The following is a 24,961-nucleotide window of genomic DNA, read 5'->3' on the forward strand; positions in this document are numbered from 1 at the left end:
AGCCAGTTGGTAAGGGTTGTCACGTAAAAAACACATTCGCTAATTGGCTGTGGCGGGTTTAACGATCTAACCCAAAACTAAATTCTCTATTCCAACCCAAAAACCTCAACACATCCACTCAACCTGGATGCCGTGGGCCAAACTACCAAGGCGCACCCCCTCCGTATAGGCGCTTGCTCTGGAGCTGCCTCTAGTGGAGAGGCCCTTCTGCCAGCAGCGGTGTGCGTAAGCAGTTGCAGGGCTTTGCCTTTAACGTTCTGCAATGGATTTCCCATCTTTGAATAAGGAAACTTTTTAGTTCAAGAAAATGGTCAACTGCCTGTATACATAACAAAAAAAATCCTAGCCCAGATGTGAGTTAATATTTACATATGCAGCTGTTGATTGACACGTGCCCATGCCCGTGTTGCAAGTAAATTGGCCATATGTTATCGTTAGCACGGTTGGCTACGTACGCTGCGAAAGACGTTCTGCACACATACATTGGTTAAGAGAGAGGTCTGTTGAGGTTTCTCCTTGCGTAACTGCGTGCCATCATCTAGTCCAGAGTCTTTTTTTTTTAATGCTTGCATGTGAATCTCCCAGGTGTCTGGAATAATTCCAGGCGGGGACATCGCTTTGCTTCGGGACACGATAAAAGCACGAATTTTGGTGTGTAATTAGAGGTTAGAAGCCAGCCAATAACCGCAACAAATTGTATCCAGCGAGAAACCTCTTATTAGAGTGGCACAATGGAGGGGAACTTTTCGCCGGGCAGCAAGTCTGGTTTGTTTATAGTCCATTTGCCGCTGGTCACACGAGCGTTGCTAATCCTAGTCCGGAATTTTTTTTTTAATGCTTCCATGTGAATCGCAACCTGTAGCTGCCTGCCGCCTGATGAGGCTGGTTGTGATTGCCAGCGAAACATCACGGTACTCAAATTGTAAACGTAATGGGTTTACTCCCCAACACGACCAGTGCGCTGCTGAACTAGCAACGAATTGGCACGTTTTGCGTTACCCGACACAAACCCTTAACTAATTGGCTGTGTCGGGGCGGTGACGGGTTTAACGACGCATATTTACGCGATCTCACCCAGAATTGCCTCTAATGGATAATAATGGGCGCGAAAGCTTAGCGTGTGTTTCAACTCGCAGGAGTTCTTCTCTGGTTGACGTCAGTGTACCTGTCGCAGGGCCACGGGCATGGGCAGAGTACTCCTTTTGACTGGCCACTTGTGCGCCTGCCCCATACCGCCTGAATAACCCCTCCTCTCTACTACCCACAATGCCTCGCTTCCTTCTCGGCACCACGAGGGGGCGCAGCGTGTGGGCAAAGTCGCCGCCGTGGCCTTAATCGTCGAATATTGCTCCATGAACAAGCAAAGAGGAGAGGGGTTACAATCATTCCTGTACCTGTAATCTGTTTTCCATCCTTCCTTTCTGCTGTCTGTTCAACTTTGAAGCACTGTTTTAAGCGTTCGTCTGAAATATAAATAAGTAATAACCACGTGGCAGCTTGTCGCTTGAAGCTGTGTGCTGTGTCAATTTAGGGAGCCTAGACCCACACCACTCCACATTCCCCTTCACTCGTGCAAGATGCTTTTACTTGTTTGAGGAGGAAGTCCGTGTTTGTTGTGACCTTTCTACGTCGGTGAACTAATCGTACGTGTGCATGTCGCACATTCACCCCTCTTGTGCAGGTGAAGAAGAAGGCTCCTGGGATAATGGACTCACGTACGAATGTCGCACGCTGCTCTTCAAAGCCATCCACAACCTGCTTGAGAGGTGAGCGCGTACTCTCCGCGCACACGCGTGGGCGCGTACGCATGGGACAACCGCGTAGACGTGTGCACGTGAACGTCTGCGCAGACGTCTTGACAAGGCCGCAAGACTTGGGGGGGATGCGTGTGGGATCCGTTTAATTGAAAGAACCTTTTGTGACTGGCGTCACGTTTCTTTGCGGGCATCGGCAAACGCCCACAAGCCACTATTAGAATTTACCAAATTTTAGGTCGTAGGCTGCTTGGGACAACATTAAATTGAACTTTTTATTTTGCCAGGTAAGGCCCACTGAGCTGTATAGTTCTCTTTCAGAAGCAGCATGGCCAACACAAATGATAGCTCAGCGAAGTGACGACTCTATAAACGCGTGTGATGTTGATTCTAAATGTGGAGGGAGAAAACCGGTGGACCACAGGCGTCGGGATTAAACCCACAACCTCCTGCGTACAAGGCGAGGTCAAATTAAAGCAACTCCGGTTTCTTCCCATGCACTATTTATTCTCTGCGTTTGAGAAGAAAAAATCTATTCACTTCCTGGATGCAAACCTCTGCCCACTCCTGAATCTCAAAATTTTATCGAAAGGTCTTTTAAATGTGCGGTTGAATCCTCTGTGTGTGCGCAGCCCATCTTTAGCATGAGCGGTAAATTAGTTTTATGGTTTGTAAAAAAAATATATACTTAACTGCTTATTAGTTTAATAAAAATGGTTACACGAAATGAACAATGTTACGGCTGAGGTCCTAATTGCGTGTTTCATTCGGCCCTCCAGGTGTTTGTTCAACAAGAGCTTTGTTCGCATTGGCAAGTGGTTTGTGAAGCCGTACGAGAGGGATGAGAAGCCGGTGCAGAAGAGGTGAGAGTCCATCGCTTTACGCTGCTGTGTGTACCGCCTCTGGTTTGGCCTGCACGGTGTACAGCTGTGCTCTCTCCTGTGTTCTGCACAGCTCGCTGGCCAGACTACTTTGGGTATAGCCCGTTATCCGACCTCCTGTGTATATACCCTGCTGTCCCAACCGGCTGTGTGTACACCCCGTTGTCCGACCGGCTGTGTGTGTCGCCCGCTGTCTGGCCGGCTGTGTGTATAGCCCGTGAAGCGTCTGCTGGTTCGGTCGCAATTGGCCATGTGGTTCTGGGCATCTCCGTGCTCTCGCTTGGTAGCCACGTGGGCAGGGAGAAATTCTCTCCCTCATAACTGTGTAGCCCCTGGCCCCCCCAAGACCTTAATAAGTAAATACTAGGATTTTTTTTTTACTTGCCAGGTAAGCCCCCCACTGAGCGATGTAGCTCTTTTTCGTTAAGCGACCTGGCCACCACAAATTATAGCCCCAATAAAGGACGTGGCATATCATGTGGACACTTGCCCCATGCCAAATAGTCTAAATGCATGTTTCTAAATGCGAAGGAAAAAATCCACATGACCACGGGGAGAGAGAGACTTGCAAACTCCAAATATTATACAGGCGTCGGGGTCTGGATCGAACCCACGACCTCCTGGAAACGTGGCGAGCTAGTTAACATCTCCCAGCCACCGCGGCGAGCATTTCCCCTGTTGTTTTTCCCCGATTGGTTCAGAACCAGAACTGAAATATTTATTATTTATTTATACTGGAGGAATCATCCCGTTTATCTTGCGATAAAAGTGGCGCTTTGGCAACCGTGGATACAGCGCTAGGAACCCACACACCGCACTACTATTGGTGGCGAGTGATATCTGAACCAATCCTTCGGTGGCATAACAAAATATCAGTTTTACATCGGTCCTTATTAAGTTATATTATTGTTCCTTAAGAGTGGGTGAGGGTGGCGGTGAATCGTGCCGCTAACTCCCTCCGAAAACCCGAGCTCTAGCGAGCTGAAGTATCCTTTATTGTTATTTCAGCAGCTGCCAGGTCTCGATAACTTTGCAAACCTGGATTGTGGCAGCAGCGAACGAAGCACAACAATAACACGGCGTTCCCTTCCATCATAAGTTGCCAACTTACGCCCGGGGGGACGTGTGTACTATCAATAGCTCGGGCTCACCTCGAATACCCTCAGAACGCTACGGATTTCCGACTCCCCCTCCCCCCGGTGCCTGGAGATGTTTGTATCTCTGCACCAGAGCGCGCAGTGAAAGTGATATCTTCATGGGCATCTTCATCAGCACGCTAAATACAACGGTTTAGACGGGGAAGAAGTGCTGCACTGGTGGTACGTGGAGTGCAGCTTGCTTTGCCAGCGCCGCGTGTTCACCGCTGACTCGCCGAGCGTTGTCGCGTTCCGCCCGGCGCTACGAGGGTAGAAGCAGAGTCTCGTTGCCGCCCCGTCCCCTCCTCCGGGCTCGCAACTCACCGTCGGTCGTGGCTTCCACTCTCTGCTCCCTCGCCCCGCCCCCCTCGTCCCCGCCTTGTCTCCGTGGTTGCAGCGAGCATCTCTCCTGCTCGTTCTCCTTCTTCCTGCACGGGGACAGCAACGTGTGCACGAGCGTGGAGATCTGCCAGCATGCGCCGCTCTACCGCCTGGACGTGGACCTGCTCGACCTGGCCAGCGCTTCGAGCTCGCCCCTCAACGGTAAGGAGACGCGCGCCCACCCCCCGTCGTGTCCGGCAGCGGCGGCGGTGGTAATCGGTGTTCAACAAAAGTATTAAAACGATCAACTAAACTATATAAACTACTTGGAGAGAAAGACACGCAAACTCAATTTCCAGCAGGCGTCTGGGTCTGGATGGAACCCGCGACGTCCTGTATACCAGCCTGCTGCGCCAACAATGAGAATCAGTGTAGATCAATATAATAAAATCCTAAACGGCTCTATAAATCGCACACAGGTAAATATAGTAACACTTTAAACATCTCCATAAATCATTACAAACACGTGTTACGTGGAGTGAAAGGATATTTTTACTGGATGCTTTTTAACACGATGTAATGATATAAACAAATTGGTACTGTACGGGCATGCACGTCTGCACTGTACACACGGGCTGCGTTGATGTTTGTTTTTGCTGCCTTGCCCAGTCTTGACTCGCGTAACGCAAACATTTATTACTGTTTAGTGACTTGCTTGACGGTGTTCTCTCTCGCACTCCCGATTGTGTTTTTGCAATTGTAGTCTGACCCCGTCCATACCGCGACATCTGTTTAAATAGAAAAAAGAGATTCATAGCTGATCTGATTCTTTGTACAGTCTAAATGAGGAGGATTCTAATTGTGATGTCTGAGGGAAGTTAAAAAACGGACGTTGGACGCTGACAAAACACTGTAGCGAAGGAACGTGGGAGAGAGGCGCCTTTAGAGAGACGGGGCTGGGGTGGGTGGAAAACGCGTGGAGATGACGACACTTCCGGCGCCACCTACCGGGCGCGAGCGCGAATTTCAGCTCTGGGTGTGGGGCCTAGAGAAGGGAGGCTGGTGAGAAATGATTCCAAACATTTAGCTGACGTGGTCGAGGTACATGCGAAAGTACGGCCAGCCGAGGTTATTATTTTAAACTTAAACCTGGAGTATTTGGTAATAGCGGCGAAGGGCGGTGGAGTGTGAGATCCTTCTTCGACTTTTGTCTCGCAGTGATCCTGAGCCCGTACGGCCTGAACGCCGTGCTCACGGGTCAGGCGTACAAGCGCAGCGACGCCAGCACGCGCAAGCTCATCGAGGAGTGGCAGCAGTTCTACCCCGTGGTGGCCACCAGCACCGTGGGGCCCGGCAGCAGCTCCGGCTGGGACGGCATGATGGGCGCCGGCGCGGCCTCGGCGGCGCCGGGGGGCGGAGAGGACGGAGCCTCGGAGCCCATGCAGGATGAGGACGCGCCCGTCGCGGTGGAAGTCCTCGTCGGTGAGTGGGGCCCTCCCTCGCCCCACATCGTCACATCCCCCCCGTGGCGGTCTGCCGCCTCTCTTTAGCTGCCTTGGTGAACGCTGCCTTGGTGCATAATGCACGGGCATAATATGACTTTGAAACCCCCCCGCCCACCTCCTATGCATTTCACAAGTAGTACTAATCACATACCTGCATTTCCCATAAATATGCTAAATTTTTCTTGATATGCAAATTTGTTGGTCAAGGCGCCCTTCCCCCCCTTCCAACCCAGCTTAAATATACGCTCCAAGCGTGGTGGTGTTTCATTCAGACTCTGTCTCCCCGACAGACCTGGTCTTCACCTGAGGACGGCTGCTTGCGTTGTGGCCGAAACGTCGTGATAATTATTTTATTATGTTTTATTTTTATTATTTTATTACTTCTCTTCTACGTGACTTTACCGAAAGAACCAAGAAGATGAATCCCTGCAGTCACGAAAGCTTTAAATCGAAATTTAGCTGCCTTGGTTTTCTGTGTCTCGTGCGGCTGAATACGTCTCTCTCCACAGAGTCTCCAGTGAACCCCGTGAAGGGTCATAGTGTGAACGTAGCAACAAGTCGCTATTGCAAAGGTCCAGTTGTCTGTAGAATACGTTTCTCTCGGTGAAAATAGCCCCGAATTGATTTTAAATAGGAGATGAGGGATATGTTCCAGTTAAATTGATTCGCGCGTCTGACCGCTGGCTTTAAGCTGTGCCCATCGATGCTTTTTTTTTCAGAAGGCTCCTTACATCCTAGGTGCAATCTCTGGTCAGAATATATTATTTGGCAGGCTTGCTGCTGTTCGGCTCTAGTGAGGTGTTGCGTTATAGCACCGACACTTCTCAAAGTTGTTACAATGCCCGAGTTCTTTCTTTCAGCTTCTTTATGTTTATTTCGGTAAGGGCCATATAGCCAACGAGCCTTTCTTATCTCCTTCCAATGCCTTGCGTCTCGTGCACATTTTGATGCCGTTCTAATGGCAGTTGTCGTTGTTGTTGTGTAGCGAGCCCCAGCACTGGTTGGAAATGATGCTTCACGGCGGAGCCGCAGCGTGTCCCTGGTGATGCCTGTGAACGCCGCTGCTGCTGCCGCTGCTGCTGCTGCGCGTAATGACGAAATCCCCCTTTTCAACCATCGCGTTAACGCGCCGCGCAATTAATCCCGTGGACAGAGTTCGATTACTGCTCACGGCCAACATTGGTGACGAAAATAACTGAACCCGGTCTTGGGCCCTCCCCTAGGTCGACTCGGCCTTGGATTTAGTTCCTGGTGCATTGTGTAGACAGCGCTGAGGAGACACGGAGGCAGCAGGGCGTGATGCTGGCCACCACCCCCCCCTTAATGGATGCTTGCCAACAGCACGTGCGCTGGCAGTCTGCTCATGGCTATATGTCGTGTGCTTTCGGATGCGCTTCTGCGGCCGTGTTCAATGCTTTTCCTTTCCGATGTTAGGAAGCCACTGGAGCTACGCACTTTTAAATCGTCTAGATTGAACAGCTTATTTCTTTCGAATTACTTTTTGTGTTTAGTTTGTTCCCCCCCCCCGCACCTCCGATGAGCACTGTTGACTACGTACGGCGCGAAAGAAGGCCTACATACCGTTACGTACTTACGTGTGAGACCTCCGTTGCGCTCTGCTGCAGGCGGCGTGCGCATGGTGTTCCCGGCGGCGCTGGTGCTCGTGCCGCAGAGCGAGGCGCTGCTGCTCGCCCCGCTCTACCCGCCCGGGGGCGCACGGGACCCCACGTCGTGCGGCACGCTCACGCCACCCACGTCGCCCCCGCACGCCCTGCTCGCCGGTACGCACGACCACGCGCACTCGGCCCGTAACCCGCTTCGGTCCGCCTCGACCCATCCCTCGCGCCCTTCCCCCTTCCTGCAGGCTCGCTGCTGCTTCCCGTGTCCTCGGCAACTCCCCCCTCCCCACGACGTTTGTACCTCGATCTCCATAAACCCTCCTGCGGTACTGTACCTCCATTCGCCATTGGTAGAATAATCAACCTCCCTACTCCCGGTGATTAAATTAATTGGTGCGATTTGGGGGTCACGGTTACATTTTAAGAATCCCATTTTTTTCCCCACATTGCTGTGAATGACCGCCTCCCAGTAGGTGTTCCTTGAAACCGTTTTAGTTGTATAAGTGCGGAGGAACATTGATTCCTGCACGCTCAATTTGATGCATTTGTTGCACGCTGAAGAATCCATGTTTCACGAATGGTTGCCGTTGAATTCCCATATAATTTCCCCATTCCATGTCTTTTTCCTCCTCTTTGCTGGTTAGTCTACCGCTTGCTCGTTGGCCTTAACTAGTAGCGGTTTGCCGTTCGTGCCACGGAATGTGATGCCGGAGAGTTTTGAGGTGGGACACAAAGTGCCCGGCCCACTACCCCTATCGGCCATCTGAGCAAAAAAAAAAAGTCTTTTAAGTGAATTAAAACCCCGGGCACAAGCAAGAAACTTGCACGGAACATCCTCATGCAGTCTCTTCGCCCCTAAGTGCGTTGCTTTGCCTATCACTATCGTTAAATAATTTCCTTTTCCCCACACACGATAGAGATGGCAAAAGAACTACTAGATACTCAACTGTCTCTCCGAGCCCCCCCCCCCCCCCCCCCGTGTTCCTCCCCGTGACTCCCAGCTCCATTCTCCTCCTGGCTCCGTGTGCCCCCAACCACAACCCCCCGTGTCGTCACCACATTGATCTGCCGTACAGACCTGTGTGCTGTTTGTGTTGGTTGTGGGGTCCTACCCTAGATGTCTGTAATCGCAGCTCGGCGTGCTCACGAACCGCCAGCGTCGTACAACCCCGCGTGTGCGCTCTTTTACTCGCGCTACGTCGTTACCGCCTTCCCTCTGTGCACCAACAAACTTTGCTTTTTTGCTCTGATAATTTCTAAACGAACCGAGGGCGTTGTTGTCGATGCCCGTCTTTCATTCTTGAAGTTAGAAATCCGATGATCTCCTGTGTCATATGCTTTTGATGAAGCGATGAAGACGCGTCAAGGTATTTACCACCTTGTCCAAAAAGCCGTAGAGTTTTCTTAACTCAAGCTGCAGTGGCTAATAATGTGGCAATGTGGCCTGGCTGAAAACGTGATGGGATTTGGCTAGAGGAGGAATCGTGCCGCTTGAGAAGTGGAGTAGTTTTTCTACGACTATTTCCAGCACTCGGGACAATATGGTGCAGATAAGATATTTTATTTGTTGTTGTCTGCTTGAGCTTTTAAGTAGCGGACAGACACGTGGCAATATATGAAATTGAGAGATAAAAAAACAAACATCACTGACTGGAACCACAGTGCAACTCTTTGCCAGTTTTGAGCGATTTAATGGAATGTAATGGGCCCATTTAAATATATTTTCTGAAGTAAACTGTGGGAGGTGCGCGATGAATCGGAAACCCCACGGGACGGCGGGGTGGGGGGGGGCGGGAGATCACGTGTTGGCAAAAGGGAAGTACGATGAGAAGACGCCGCTGCTGGCAAAGGCATTCCCCCACCAACGCCAGTTGGCAATCGGGGAAATCTCTCGCAGTGTTCTGCTTACGCATGGTGTGACCTCACTCATTTTGCCATTTACCAAGAGGACCGACCGTACCGTCAGAGAATTCGACGACGCGTTAACTTGAGCGCAAATCCGATAGCCGGTGACCGAAAAACCTCTTTCTGATAATTTTCTTCTAAAATGTTTTTGAGTTGGCATTCGGGTTCTGTTTTTGCCTAAAAGTGCCTCGAGTCCTTGGGCTGTCCGCAATGATTTGGGTTGGAGGCACGATGAACTGGAGTGACAAACGGCAAAAATAAAGCGACACTTTTGTTGCTAATTTTCCACTCTCAGTGACGGAAAACCACCGGCCCCTATCGGCCGCGCATCGTGGAGACTTCTAACTCAACATCCAATGTGGGGGCGGGGGGGGGGGGGTGGGCCGGTTGTGCGGCCAGCGGCACCGTCTACAACCTGCTTGTGTTTGCCTTCCTTGTGCGCTCGCGTTGACCACATTGGCGCTGTACCTACCGATGTTTACTTTAGGCCAAGTCTACTCCTCGGGAGAAGCTCCCAGGGGAACATTCGCAATTTTTTCGCTGTTGATTGTGGCACCGAGTCAAACCGCCGTTGGCACGGTTTCCTCTCCGGCTCCCGCTCCCATTTTACGTGCGGGGAGAAAGAAAAAAACTTCACTCGTCCATCTCCCCATCACCACAAATCATAGAAACTATTTATGTTTTATTTTACCAGATACGGTTCACTGAGCTATACAGCTCTTTTTCAGAAGTGACCTGGCTATCGCAGATGATAGCTGAACGGAAGTGGCTTATCACGTGCAAATGTACAGGAGCCAGATACTCTGTACGCGTGATGTTGAAGGGAAAAATCCACATGACCACGGGAGGAGAGAGACGCGCAAACTCCACAAATACAGCAGGCGTCAGGGTCGCGATCGAACCCACGAACACCAGTATACCAGGAGAGGTAGTTAACATCTCGGCACGGTGCCGAGATCATATCAGAGTAATTTCTTGAGCCGCCCCAACTAGAAGCCACCTGTAAAAAAAAAAAAAAAGACCTTCGTAGCCTTATCGGATGTATCTAGGATATAATAAACAATTCTGATTGCGAATGTTCCCGCAGACTACTGCGTGACCATGCCGATGTCGCGGTCGGGAGGGCCCGGCGGCGCGGCGCCACCGGACGTGCCAGGAGGGATCCCGTCGGCCGCGGCCATTGCCGCGGCCGCGGCGGCGGCTCTGGCCGCCGGAGGCAGCAGCCCGGGGCACGCTGGCGAGAGCGCGCACAAGTGGGCCAACTGGATGGTGGAGCACTCGTGGGAAGAGTACAACCAGGACAGGACGCCTCTCAAGTGAGTGTGGCAGCATCGTGTGCCGGCAACGACGACTGCTGCGCTCTCTCGCGCGTTGCCAATTTGCCTGCCGCGCTCTCTACGGCGGCGTTCTTCACCGTTAGAGGTTGTTCTTTCGGGGGGTTGGCTCGCGCAAATATCAACGTGTCGTTAAAACCGCCACCACCACTCGACACGGCCCATTAGCGAGTGAGGTTCGTCACGTAAAAAAACGTGCCCCACTTGGTTACTGGTTCAGCACGCTGGTATGTTGGAGAGTAAACCCACAACATTTACAAGACCCTTGCGGGCCACTGGGTTTACACCGGGTGTACTGAACGAGGGCGATTGGCACATTTTGTTTACGTGACAAACCGTACTAATTGCGCTGTGTTGGGTTTAACGACGTATTTGTATTTACGCAATCTATCCCGAAAAAACCTTTATTGGCTAATATTTGTTGCGAAAGCCTACGTGTTAAACTGAGTTCTTCACTAATTGTCAGAGGGGAGGTGGGGGGTGGGGAGACACTTGCTGACAAGACCTCATCATTGTGAGGGCCGCCACATTTGAAACCATTATGGGGTGTGACAGCATCGCGACGATGATGGGGGGTGGTGGGGGTGTTCTCACGCTGTGTCTTGTCGGGAGCCGCACCTCGGGGCCGCACTAAAGGCCACCAGGGGCCACCAGTGGCACCGCGGGGCCTTGCAACGAAGAGCTCTGCTCTACGGGTGGTTCTCGTGACGTGCAAAGGGTGTGATTTTTCAAGTGCGCTGGTGCCTTGCGGTCGGTATCGCAGGCGTACCCGCGCGATGGCGGGTTCGGACGACGACGCTGCGTCGAGCAAACTCACGTCCTGGGACTTCCTGGAGCCGTCGAACCGTACGCCATGCTGCTGCTCAAGGTGCTGCACATGACCGCTGAGCTGCAACAGCGGAGCTACACTTTACCTGCACACTTGCTATGCATGTCCCTCAATAGAACGCACGCTGCACTCGTAATTTTACGTACGTTAAGCCAGGGAAGACTGCGAGCTAAGTTTGCACAAGCCATTTTAGCAATTGGATGCAACTGCGAGGAGCATCTCTTGCGATGTTCTTCAGTTAATATCATGGACGAGATTGAAGGGAATGATGCCATGATCGCCGATGTGTTTGAGAAAGGACCTGGCTCGGAGAGAGTTGCTTACAAGGCAGTTCAATCATGGGTCTACTCTATAAACAACTCTTAAGAATTCTTTGTTTCTTTCGCATTCCACTCGGACAGTATCGTTTAACCTTCAGTAGAAGCCATTATTTAGGCTCGTGCCACAGCAATGTTGCCACCACACGGCCCCTTGGATGGCCACTGTGTTGAACCCTTCAGAGTCGTTGAAACCTACGGCGGCGGTGAGGCCCTTTCCCAGGTTTTCTGTTGTGCCGAACGTCCCCGACGGACTCTTTGACTCCGACCCCAACAGGCACAAGGTGCAGAGGCAGCGTAGCGGCGGTGGGCAGCTGAGCGCACGCCCCGCTCCCCTCTCGGGACCCTCCGGACTCGGCGGCGGCGGCGGCGGCGGCGGCGGGAGCTCGGGGCCGTTTGGCTCGCTGTCGCAAGGCCCCGGCGGTGGCTCCTCTTCCCTCCCCACCTCCTCGAGCTCCACCTCTTCGTCGTCCGGCTCCGCCCTCCCTTCGTCCAAGCACAAGCCCTGCATGGAGAAGGGCGACAAGGGGGGCGGGGGGCGGCGGGGGGCGAGCGAGGGACCCCCAAGGCGGCGCGTCCCTTCACGCCTTTCCACCACCGGGCCGAGGAGAACGCCGCGGCCGGCGGCGCCGGTGGCGCCGCGGGCGCCGGCGGTGGTCCCGGCGCCGGCTCGGCGGGTCTCTTGCTGCCCGAGCTCGAGGCCATCGGGGGTGGCACCCCGAGGACCGCACACCATCACCACCACCACCACACCGGCAAGGCCGACAAGCTGTGGTCAGCCGGGCAGGCGGGCGGCAAGGCTGCCGACGGCGGCGCCGGAGGCTCCGGCGGCGGGCCTCCGTCGGCCGCCGAGGTGGTTCAGTCGCCGTCCCCCCTGCCCCCCACGCTCAGCCCGCATCCCAGGTTAGGCCGAGACCTCGACGGCGTCGACGGCGTCGACGGCGTCATGCAGGGTGGAGGCGGGTGGCGGCGGTGGCGCCGCCTGTTCCGGGGTGGGAAACGCCGGTTGCGTGCCCGCCGCGGTGTTCTACCCGCCCGGCGGTCCTGCGCACGCGACCCCCGTTTTCCACGGCGGCGAAGACTCCTCCTCCCTCAAGGCCGGCCTAGCGGCGACGGCGGCGTCAGGGCAGCAGCAGTCACAGCCGCCGCTGCACCACCCTCACCACCCTCACCACCACCACCACCAGCAGCAGCAGCACAGCGGGTGCCACCTTGCGCTGCCGCCGGGCCAGGAGCTGGGAGAGACGGCGCTCTACGCGGGGCTGTGCGCCCCGCAGTCGCCCGCCTTTGCCGACACGCGGTCAATCGCGGCAGGGGCGACGGTGCCGGCGTGGTCCGTGTACCAGCTGCCCTACGACTGCGGGCCGGGATTTGGGCCGCCCGGCTTGCCCAGCGGCAGGAGCAGGGAGCGGTGCGATGGTGGCGCCGGCGAGGACGGGGAGGGGGGCGACTGCCTCCTCCTCCTCGGAGGCGGCGACGACGACGATGAGGACTACGCGCAGGCGGATGAGGCGGAGGCGCAGACCAGCATGTTGCTCACAGCGTACGTAGCACTGTACTTAAACTATTTCAACTATTTTAGATTTTGCCAGGTAAGTCCCACTGAGATGTATAGCTCGCTTGCAGAAGCGACCTGGCCACAAACGAAGTGGCTTATTGCGTGGAAATCTACGGCAGCCAAATTCTCTAAACGCGTGATGTTGTTGATTCTAAATGTGGAAGGAAAAACCGGAGGAGCCGGAGAATAATCCACTGGGGGACGGAGAGAGACAAGCAAACTCCAAATATAAAGCAGGCGTCCGGGTCGGGATCGAACCCCCCCACGATCTCCTGCCACCACTTGCTCGGCCTTCGCTGAACAAACTTGCACGACGTAGCCCGCTACTTGAGCCGGTGCCAAACCGGGACTGGCGGAAAAAGGCAAAATCCCTTAGAAATATGTTAGCGGCTTGTGATGTATTTTCGGCTCGTGTCGGTGGTGTTTAGAGTGACTTCATTTTGGAAGGTTGAAATTTCAAACCCCAGTTGAGAGGCGGCGGGGATGGGGAGTGGTTGTCGGCTCCCTCGTGCCTCGACGATGGGCGTCGCACAGAGTGGCTACTCATAGTACTACTACTCTAGTTCCCTGCGTAAGGAATGGGGAATTGCCTCCAACTGGCCCAGGCCTGTAAGCCGAGAGACGAGAAACGGCCCGTTGCTTAAGCAGCTAAATACATTTTCGCCCATTTTCGACGTATGTGCGTACGTGCGCATGTTGAACTTCTTTCGCGCCATACGTAGCCAACCGTGCTAATCGTGAGGTGCTGGAGCAGCACAAGAACAACAACAACCGCCGTTCGTTAACGCTCGCTGCGTTCGTACAGACGCTCGTAAAGTAAGCGGCGTTTTGTGACTGTCCGGGGGAGCGTCGGGGGGCGGGGTAGTGCCACCTCTTCCGACACGTCTGGTCGGACACCGTGCGGAGCGCCTACGAAGCGGGAGGACCCATCCACTCGCGGCAGCGTTGAGCAGAGCAAGCGGCCCCGTTAGAAACCACCACACCGTTAACCCCGCTCTCTTGTCTCCCGTGCCCTTGGACTTGTTCGACGTTTCTGTCGGTGGCGGCGGTGGGGGGCGATTGGTCCGACGACCTCAGGCTGCTCTTGCAGCCAAGCAAGCGGCTGAAGGTTTGCGAGGAGCGGCTGCAGATGCACCGGCAGATGCACTCGCGCGGCGCCCACTCGCGGCACGGCGGCGCCGCCGACGCCACGGCTGACCCGTACGCCTTCAACGACGTCGACGACCAGATCAGCATCGGGCCCGGCAAGAAGGAGCGGCCGGGAGGCGAGCGCTCGGCCAGCAAGAGGGCGCACCCCGACCACCGGGTGGGTGAGGTGGCTTGCGGTGGCCACGCGTGCGTAGTGGGCGCGTGCGTGTGTAGATGGATAGAAAGCAATACCGTATTCTCCATAATATAAGACGCTCTTTCCCCCTGCAATTTTCAGCAATTGTTGGTGGGGGATTTGGTGTTAGGAGGGGTGGCGCAACGGTTGGCGCGCCGCACTACGAACCCAGCAACCCGAGTTCGATTCCCTGCTCATGGCCGACACCTCTGGCGATATATCTCAACCGGTCCTGGGCCTCCCCTAAGTCGACTCGGTCTCAAATGAGTACCTGGTGCGGTGTGTAGTAAACATCGCCACTGGGGAGACAAAGGCGGCCGGGCGTGGTGCAGGCCACCCACCCCCTCGTGTGCCGTCCCGGCCTTAATCGGTGTTTTCTAACGGCACTTGGCCCAACAGTCTGCGAAAGCTACATGTGGATCTTTGTCTTTTGTGTGGAAAGCCAGTTGGTACAGTAGGGGGGCACAGGTGGTGTATCTGCCAGTCATCTCAGTCAACCCATGGCACCTGTGTCTGTCCCTGCTGTGACATTTCACGTGGCCTTTAAGTGCACAGCCTGGCACAAACGCCATGGTGATGGTTGTAGCGTGGGAAGCGGTCGTGTAGTTGTCTAATACTCTGCGCTACATCATTGACGTACCCGTCCCCGAAAGTTGTGCAGTGCAGTAATATTCGCACTGCAGTTCCTTGTTTTTTTTATTCTGCGCTCCTTTACTCATGAAGCGAATCCGAATATTTATTTGTCCTGGAGAAATCCGATGAGCTATGAAGCGTTTTTTCCCACCGATGTCGAGTTGGGGCACAGTGTCAGAAAGTTACAAGAACAAACGATACCAAAAAAGTACATACGGTAAAGGTAAGAAAATCACAGAAAAAAAATTAGTAAAATATATTAAGTACATAAGTTTAAACTGCATGAGTACATCGATTCCAAAGCTTCGGCAAGGCAGCAACGCAACATCAAAGGCAGTCTCGGACCACAACACAGACAACCACACACGGTAGTTCCTCTGTGAAATTGCACATTAACATTGAACTATCGATCAACGGTAGCTAAGCAAGCGTCTGAAAGGATCAACGTTACAAAGCCCATTTTTGCAAATGCAGTTGTCTCCAGCACTAATCTTCTGCTGCTTCCAATCCCTTTCTCCGGTGGTGTCCTCTGCACTTTACACACTACAAACAATTTGCATCACTTCTCGCCAATCCCAGTCGAGAGGTTTTTTGTTGTTGCGTGTACACGCACGCGCGTGTCTTATCATTACCGCGGGAACGTTTTGTTCGCGAGCGGGCTGCGTGCTTCGTGTTTGTTAGCTTGCGAGTTGGGTTTTCCGCGTTGACGTTTGTGCGTTTGCTTGTTTTTGTGTTGTGTGTTCACAGACGGAAGGTCATGGTCTAGCGCCTGTGATGAACTCCTGCCTGGATAGCAAAGACGCCATGTCCATATTTAGCCCCGCTCCCAAGTCCGGTACGGTGCCCATGTGTGCGTGTGTGGTGTGTGGTGTATGTGTGTGTGGGGTGCGTGTGGGGTGCGTGAGAGGTGTATGTGTATGTGTAGTTTGTGTATGGTGTAGGTGGGGTGTGTGTAGTTTGTGTATGTGTGGTGCTTGTGGTGTGAGTGTGTGGAAGGGTGTATGTATGGGATGGAGTGAAGTATTGCGCGTAGGAGTGTGTGGGCTGTTGTGGGTGTATAATGCGTGTGTGGCAATGTGTGCGTTTGTGTGGAGAGCAGTAGTGTAGTGGTTAGCGTGTTGCGCTACGAACCTGGCAACCGGGGTTCGATTCCCGCTCGCGGCCAACACCAGTGATGATTATTTTAGCCAGTCCTGGACCCCTCCCCTTGATCGACTCGGCCTCAAATGAGTAGCTGGTGCGATGTGTAAACATCGCCACTAGGGAGACAAAGGCGGCCGGGCGTCGTGTTGGCCACCGTCCTTCATATGTGCTCGTTTAACAGCACATGCCCCAACAGTCTGTTAAGGCTGTATGAAGGGTCTTTGTCTTTGTTTTGTATGTTTGTGTTATTGCTGCGGCCCATACCCACAAGGCAACATCTTTAGCATTCATACTGCAACGCGTCTTGAATAATACATTCCTGCGGAGGGAGCTGGTAGGAACGTTGGGTTGCTCGGTCAATGGCCTGCAGGGTCAACGGCGGCGTGGTGTATTCCGCAAATATGTCCGACTGTGAGGGCGGGCACAAGCCGGCGTGAGTAGGTTAAACGTTGAGTTTTATAAGGGCACCATGGGGTGACCAGCCCCAACTGAGTGGTCTGGCTCTGCACATGACGTGATGACCGTGCATCATAACGGACCGTTATTATAGTGCACCGATACATTTTTTGGTGTTGGAATTAATCTGATTTTCTCTGGCGCGATATTCAGGCGTGGTCGCTGTTCGAAATGTCCGAGCTGTTTTTGGCTATCGGTGTATAAGCAACAAGCAGGAACATCAATTTGAGTACCATCTAAACACACTCGGGTGCTGCTAACGATCATACCACGGCGGCCATCGCCTTTACGTGCCACGGCAAAATAAAAATAAAAACCCGTGCCTGCTTCACCACACTTGGCTCGAACGATCTCCCTCAAGGTGAAGAAACGTTGAACTTTGGCGTGCGTGTTTGTGTGTGCGCGTCTGTGTGCGCGTCTGTGTGCGCGTCTGTGTGCGCGTCTGTGTGCGCGTCTGTGTGCGCGTCTGTGTGCGCGTCTGTGTGCGCGTCTGTGTGCGCGTCTGTGTGTGCGTACAGCAGACACGAGGCCCCGCAGCAGCTCGACGAGCCTCATGAGGGAGGTGGACCTGCGAGTGTCCTTTGAGGACCTTGAAAATCTCTTTGACAACTCCTCGGATGACGACATGGGGGTAAGGGACGCACGGGTAAGGGACGCACGGGGGGGGGGCACGCACGGATTAAATAGAGATTCGATTGGCTGCTGCAAATATTATGTTACTGTTATTCATAATGCAGGTTGTTTTGGGTTAGATCGCGTAAATATAAATGTATATTATTGGTTCTTTCGGTAAAGTCACGTAGAAGGGAGATAATAAAATAATATAAAACAATAAAAATTCTCACGACGTTTCGACTGCAACACAAGCAATCATCATCAGGTGTGAAATCCACAGCAAGAATGTTTTGTTTGTTTTATATTTAAATTATTTTATTATCTCCCTTCTACGTGACTTTACCGAAAGAACCAAGAATATGAATCCCTGCAGTCACGAAAGCTTTAAATCAAAATATAAATGTGTCAAACCCGCCACCACTCTAAAGACAAATTTGTAAGGTTTGTCATGTAAACAGAACATGCCAATTCGTTGCTAGTACAACACGCCGGTGTGTTGGAGAGCAAATCCACAAGATTTTCAATGGGAGTACGACGTTTCGCCAGTGATTACAGCTAGCATCATCAGTCAACAGCCAGACTTTCTATTGTTATTGTTTGCCGGGGAAAGCCTCGCCGAGTCTCTGTACTTTTTCAGGTGGGTCCTGCTAAGTTCACGCAGCGAGGGTGGTGTGACGGACTAGCGCGCACCGCGTGTCCTATCAGCGAGAATACAGTGGTCCCTCTGTTAACTGTTGCATCGGTTGACGTGGTGCTGAGCCGTGCTCTCAGCCAATCAGTGATGCCCTTTTTATGAGAGTTTAAACCTCAACTGCCTTTGTTTACATTATAACGTTTTTTGTTTTTGCAGTGGAAACAGCCATTTTTTTTTTTTATAACTTACAAGTGAATTCGATTCGTGGTTATTTCGGTTTGTAGGAGTTTTCATGGAACGGATTAAAAACGTTAACCGAGTGACTCCTGTAATTTGCGAGTCAATTGGGCGATCTTACGGACCCGGGACGCCGACTCACGCGGCCTTTGCTCTCGTTCCGCGTAACGTCCCGAGACCGTTAATGCCCGCCACTACAAAGCGGACGGCTGTGCTGGAGCGCCACAATTTTTTCAAACGAGTGCCGCTACCGCCGGTGCCTTGTCGCATGAGCCATTGGCTCATTGGTCAAGCCCCAGTGCACACGAGCCGAGCTTGTTTTTTTGTTTTTCGGCCGCCTTCACCGTTCGTCTTGTGTGCTCGTCTGTTGCGACTGTCCTCGTCTCTGCTCGTCTGCGTCGCGACTGTTCCCGTTGCTGCCACCTGCTCGCTCACTCACGCGTGTTGCGCTCGCTCCCTGTGTGTGTGTGCGCTCTGCAGGGCCCATTGCCAGCAAAGGCGGCGCCCCCTGGTGGTGGAGGCGAGGAGAGGCACGCGTCGCGAGAGGGTCGAATGCCTCCAGCGCCTGCCCCTGCCATGCCTCCCTGTACACTGAGTGAGTAGCGCCCTCTGCCTGCTCAAGTCGCGCACACCATGGGCTTCCAGTGGGCCGAACTAATGGGTTTATCGGGTCTCACTCATTGCACAAAGCGATTGCCACAAATGAACCACGGAACCTTTTGTTGATTTCGTCAAGGAGCGTAAACCAGCATCACGCGAACTCCGGTCATCCTCGCAGGAGTAGCTTCTGGCTAGCGCTTCCAGATGCGCTTCTTGCGGCCGTCTGGAACGCTCTTCCTTCCGATATGAGGAAGCCACTGGAGCTGTGCACTTTTAAATAGATGATGAACTATCAGAATCGGAATATTTAAAATTTTTATTGATGCTGGAGAAATCCGATGAGCATATTAAGCTCTTTTATACAGATGTCCAGTCGGGGCATGGTAAGAACGTTACAACAACAAAAAAATTGAAAAATCTGAAAGGTAAGCAAATAAAAACATAAAACGAAACTTTTTTGTTTTACTAGGTAAGGCCCACTCCGCTATTAGCTTCAGAAGCAACTTGGCTATCGCAGTTGATAGCTCACGTGAACATTTATAGCATATAAATTTACAGCAACTAAACAGTCATATAAAGTTGTTTTACCTCCGGTGCGTTGAGGGGGGGTGGTGGGCTCGCCGTGTATAAAATGGGCCCATTTGATGGAAAAGCCGTCGAAACCACGGAGACGCCACTCGCTAACCGGCTGCTCGGAGGAGCCACCTCGACGCGCCGTCCTCGCTATCAGAGGAGCGGCGCCCTCTCCGGCCGCGCCGCTTGCCGAGCAGCCCCCCGTCGCTTTTCCCCCGCAGCCTTCGGACAGGCGCACGGCCGTGACCGCTGCCGTTCTCACGGCCTGCCTCACAAAGTCCATCCGATTTGACAAACTCACGTCGGAACACGTCAGAATCCAAGCGCGTGTATTCTTTTTTTTTTCCCCGTTGTGCTTTATTTTGTGTGTTTAATACCGGACCGTTTTGCTTTCCTTCGCGAAGGCTCGGCCGACCTGCAGCGAATGTTCCCCACGCCGCCGTCCCTGGAGCAGCACCCGGCCTTCTCGCCCGTCAACCCGAGCTGCAAGGACTACCTGAACCCGGACTCGGCGCCCGGGCAGACGCTGCTCGACCCTCACGGTCCTCCCGTGGCTGCCCAGCCGGCGCCCTTCCGGCCGGAGATTGAGGACGACATGGGCAGCCCCAAACCCGAGGAGCTGAAGGTAAACTTCCCCCCACCCACCCCTCCCTGGTGTGGTGGAGACTTTGATTGATCCCACTGTCGCCTGGTATTACCTGAGGTCGTGGGTTCGTCGATCTTGACCCTGACGCCTGCTGCTGTATATTTGGAGTTTGCGGTGTCTCTCCCCCTGTGGTCACGTGGATTTTTCTCCGGTTCCTCCAGTTTTTCCCTCCACATTTTAGACATCGTGCGTGGAGAGTATTTGGCTGCTATAAATTTCCACGTGATAAACAACTTCTTTGAGCTGTGTATAGCTCAGCTCAGTTTAGTTTACATTATAGAGTGTGTGGGTCTCCTCAACGTTGACTCCAGTGCCAACCAAGGTTTAGATCGCAGGTCTCACACCACTGCCAATGCAGTGTCTCAAACAAAAAAAAACTACAAAACCTTTTCCCCTGAAAACGACCGCCCACGTGCTGTGAAGGAGGACCATTGCCATAAACGTCGCCTCCCGTGGGTTTTTATTCCGGCGTTCAGTCGCTCCGATTGTGACTACGTCGGACGCAGCCTGTCGGTGACCAAAGACTGCCGGGTTTAACGTCCAATCCCAAACCCATTTTATTTTTAACGTTCAGGGGCCGGCGCTGTTGACAACCGTGCGGTTTGTGTGACGGTGGTGGTGACGGTGGTGGTGACGGTGGTGGTGACGGTGGTGGTGACGGTGGTGGTGACGGTGGTGGTGACGGTGGTGGTGACGGTGGTGGTGACGGTGGTGGTGACGGTGGTGGTGACGGTGGTGGTGACGGTGGTGGTGACGGTGGTGGTGACGATGTCCGCTCGCTCGTCCCCCCCTCCCCCCCGGCAGGACTTCTCGTTCGTGTTCCGCACCTCGAGGCTGCAGCCCTTCGTGGGCTCCTCCATGTTCGCGCCGCTCAAGGCGCTGCCCAGCGGGTGCCTGCCTCCCGTGCGCGTGCCTGACAGCGCCATCTACCGGCCCAGCTGGACGCTCGGCAAACTGGACCCGGCCATGCACGCGCTCGCCGCTCCCTACATACGAGACGTGTAAATACCTCACCCCCCCCCTGCCCCCCGCTTTCAACTGTCGTCCGTTCAACTGGCTCCGTGTTTTGTGAAAAGTGTAACAACCGGACCGAGGCGTGTTTTTTTTATATCCGTGTGTGTGTGCGAGTGTGTGTGTGTGCGAGTGTGTGTGTGTGTGTGTGTGCGAGTGTGTGTGTGTCGTCCCCCTCGGCTGTAAAGTATCGCACGGCTGCACCTCGCAAACGCTTGGTCCACACTGCAGACCCGATGCAAAAAAAGCGTCACGAACCCTCCCCCCCTCCCCCCACGCTTTCTGCAGCAACCTTCCGAGCGTGGGCAGCCTGGGCGACCAGGACTACCTGCAGATGAGCACGCCGCAGACGGGCACCCCGCTGGGCGGCGCAGGCGGCGGCGGCAGCAACGGCGGCGGTGGAGGCGGCGGAGGAGGCGGCGTGCTGCCCTCGCCGGCGACGCCGCGCTTCTCGACGCCGAACCCGCGCACGCCGCGCACGCCACGCACCCCGCGCGGCCCCGGCGGCCCCGCCAGCATCCCCAGCTCCACCAACTACAACTCGGCGGGCGACCTCTACTCGCCGGCCGCGTCCACCCCCTCCACCTTCCGGCCCGTCAACTCGGTGGAGCCGCCCGCCACGACGGGGCAGGCGCTGCCTGAGGCGCACAGCCTCTACGTGACGCTCATCCTCTCCGACACGGTGCTCAACCTCTTCCGCGACCGCAACTTCGACTCGTGCTGCCTGTGCGCGTGCAACATGAACATCAAGGTGTGATTAATAAAAAAGATTTATATTATTCGTGGAACTGCGGTATCGGTGCATACTAAAGTTGAAGAGGTTCCTGCCATCTGTGCGAGTTTTTTTTTTATATATACAGGGACTTCTTTATTTCCTAACATTCGACTTATTAACTTTCAGAGATGAAGAAACCTGTCCGTAAGTTCAACCGCCGTGCAATAGATGGCGGTGGTGGCATCTACATCTGCAGAACGTGAAGCGCCAGTCGCATCGACAGGAGATCATACAACTTTTAAAGCCATTCTCCGTGTTTAGTGTACATGCCGTACAACATGTTTGGAATTGACGGGAGTAAAGTTGCACTTACGAACAAATCCACTTACAAACAGACCTCTGGAACCTAACTCGTTCATAAGTCGAAGAGTCCCTGTGTAGGTTTTTAAAATAAATAGTTATTATAAAGCGAACCAGGATGTTCTGCACGCCAGAGTTCCCCGGTGTAAAAGCGAATTGTCTTTAAAGTTGCCACCCCGAGCTCTACAAGTACTGCCTCCCATACGCGCCCCTCCTAACCCTCCATGTAAACGGAAGGCATCGCCTAAGTCTCGCCAAATTCAAGGTCTATCCATACGGGTTTTTTTTTTGGGGGTTAGATCGTGTAAATGTAAATGTGTCGTTAAACCCGCCACCACCCGACACGGCCAATTGGTGAGGTTTGTCACGTAAATAAAACGTGTCAATTCGTTACTGCTTGAGTACACCGGTGTGTTGGAGACTAAACCCACAATATTTGCAATTTGAGCGCTGTGACGTTTCACCGGTAATAACAACGCCCCCCACCCCTCCCCCCCCACCCCCCATCCACCACCAAGGGAGCGGATGTCGGCCTCTACCTTCCGGACCCCGGCCTGGAGATCCAGCGCCGCTGCTCCTGCGGCTTCAGCGCCGTGGTGAACCGCCGGCTGGGCCCCAACGCGGGCCTCTTCCTGGAGGACGAGCTCGACATCGTGGGCGGCCCCCTCACCGAGTTCGGCCGCGCCGCCCAGCGGCGCCTCGAGTGCTGCGGCCAGACGGACGCCGATGGTGGCCTGCGCCTGGGGGCGCCCGACATCCTGGACTCGGCCTCGCAGGACACGGCCACCCTGGTGTCGCTGCTCGAGGACAGCTGCAACAACCCCTTCCCGCCGCTCGGCCTGGTCGCGTCGCCCTCGCCGCCGCCTCTCCCTCCGCCGCCGCTGCCGGGATTGCCGGCCCTGCCGGGCCTGCCGGGCCTGTCGGCGTTGCCGGGCCCCGCAGCGGGGCCCGGCGCCGACGCCCTGCGACTCGACCTGAGCGACGGCAGCAGCGAGTGCGTGATGGCGCTGGAGGCCGGGCGGCAGTACGTGGACAACCCGTCGGGAGGGCGCATGGAGGAGACGGCCGTCAAGGGGACGCTGCTGCACCACTGGCCCGAGCGGCCCGGTGAGTTACGAGGGGCCGTGCGGTTAGGGGGGGTGGGGGGCAGGTGGATGTACGTACGTCCGTTGAACTTCTTTCGCACCGTACGTAACCGGAGGTGCTCGGACCGTGCTGATTGGCTGGGTGGGTGACACACGACTGCAGGTGGCTGGTGTGGGGAGTGGGGTTCGGGATGGTTGATAGTCTGCGGTTATCGTGGTGAAAGCAGCGTTGTAAGCTTGAGCGTTTGCATTCCCGGGTCATAATTTGAATGCCTCGTCAACTCGGAGCAAGCTTGCTCTCACCTCAACCATTCCATTGCCTTGCTTCGGCCTCGCCAAGGGACCCCCCCCCCCCCCGCCCAGTGGCAGCTGTCCCTGCGCACCACGACGTGAAACGAAGCGACGACCTGGAAGTGGGCGTCTAGTCTGCCTGCATGTAGCAGGGCAATGTTGCTCGTTGACGATAAAAATTAGACCATATTTGGTACCGTGGCTTCCTGCAGCGGCACAAGCGCTCCCCCCTCCCCGCCTCTCTATCGAATTGCGTCGCGCCAATCGCTCGTGGTGGTGAACGCCCCCGGACGGAGGCGCTCGGACCGCGAAACCTCCGCAACAAAGCCGGGCAATCGCGCTCCCCGGCTCGACCGCGTTTTAAACCATCATGTTGACGACTGTCGGTGGTCGCGGTGCGCCGTCGACGTGGGGACGAGTCGGCGGAATTGGCTCGCGCTTGTTGTTCGATTCTCCGCTTGACCTGCTCGCGTTTTCCCTGCTCCCGTCCTCGCGCCCTGCACGTCCAGCGGTGGAGGTGTCGTCGCTGTCGAGCCAGGACGTGGTGCGGCTGCTGGGCTCTCTGCAGCCCGTGCTGCAGGACGCCATCCAGAAGAAGCGCACGGGCCGGTCCTGGGAGAACGTGCAGCACGTGCAGGGCCCGCTCACCTGGCAGCAGTTCCACAAGATGGCTGGCCGGGGCTCTTATGGTGAGGATACTGGGGCATGTAAGCACCACATAAATTAAAATCCTTATGGGTGGGGGCCAAACTTTGTCCTTGCACCTGAATCTGTACTCCACCAGGACCAACCACCACCCCCCCCCCCCATTGGTCTTAGATCATGGATCCTGGGCCCCAGCCCTGGTATGAGCATTTCGTGAAAACCTCACCACGACGCGCCCCGTCGTCACGCTGACAAATTGGATGCGAGAGCAAACGCGCGAGGATTTCCGAGGGGTGCCCCATTCGATGGTCCCGAGCTATTTCACCCCTCCGACAAGGCCACGCGGGTCGCGGTCTCGCATCGGCCGCCGCCGCCGCCGCAATTGCGCCGCTCGTCGCGTCACGCCCCAACTCCACCCGTCGTGCAGGAACAGAGGAGTCTCCGGAGCCGCTGCCCATCCCGCACCTGCTCGTGGGCTACGACCGCGACTGCCTCATGGTGTCGCCGTTCTCGCTGCCCTTCTGGGACAAGCTCCTGCTGGAGCCGTTTGGGTCCCCGCGCGACATCGCCTACGTCGTGGTGTGCCCCGAGAACGACGCTCTGCTGCACGGAGCCCGCAACTTCTTCCGCGACCTCAGCACCGTGTACGAGGTGAGGGTTGGTATCCCGGCATCTTCGCCTCCTCCCCCCCCCCCTCCACCTGCACCGCCCCGGTGGCAGCAGCCAAGCCGGTGCCACCTCTGCAATGATTGTGCGTCGTCAACGTCGCTACAAGGGAGACAAATGCGGTCGGGCGTGGTGCTGGCCACCCGCCCCCATCGTGTGCCGTGCCGG

At 54.9% G+C, this 24,961-nt stretch overlaps 1 protein-coding gene across 1 annotated transcript in view; it reads left to right on the forward strand.

Moving 5' to 3' along the window:
* Positions 1-24,961, forward strand: part of LOC144730834 (mediator of RNA polymerase II transcription subunit 13-like) — an 81,551-nt gene that overhangs the window by 44,996 nt on the left and 11,594 nt on the right. Inside the window, 19 exon segments of the mRNA XM_078611609.1 lie at positions 1,682-1,766; positions 2,534-2,617; positions 4,169-4,314; positions 5,311-5,574; positions 7,223-7,378; positions 10,209-10,437; positions 11,219-11,323; positions 11,879-12,140; positions 12,143-13,086; positions 14,237-14,465; positions 15,864-15,951; positions 17,234-17,361; positions 18,682-18,796; positions 19,779-19,999; positions 20,825-21,021; positions 21,320-21,782; positions 22,625-23,213; positions 23,992-24,171; positions 24,555-24,778. Coding sequence (XP_078467735.1) covers positions 1,682-1,766; positions 2,534-2,617; positions 4,169-4,314; positions 5,311-5,574; positions 7,223-7,378; positions 10,209-10,437; positions 11,219-11,323; positions 11,879-12,140; positions 12,143-13,086; positions 14,237-14,465; positions 15,864-15,951; positions 17,234-17,361; positions 18,682-18,796; positions 19,779-19,999; positions 20,825-21,021; positions 21,320-21,782; positions 22,625-23,213; positions 23,992-24,171; positions 24,555-24,778 — 4,709 coding nt within the window.

The sequence above is a fragment of the Lampetra planeri genome, chromosome 37 (genome assembly GCF_965212315.1).
Source record: "Lampetra planeri chromosome 37, kcLamPlan1.2.h2, whole genome shotgun sequence".
Classification (NCBI taxonomy): Eukaryota; Metazoa; Chordata; class Hyperoartia; order Petromyzontiformes; family Petromyzontidae; genus Lampetra; species Lampetra planeri.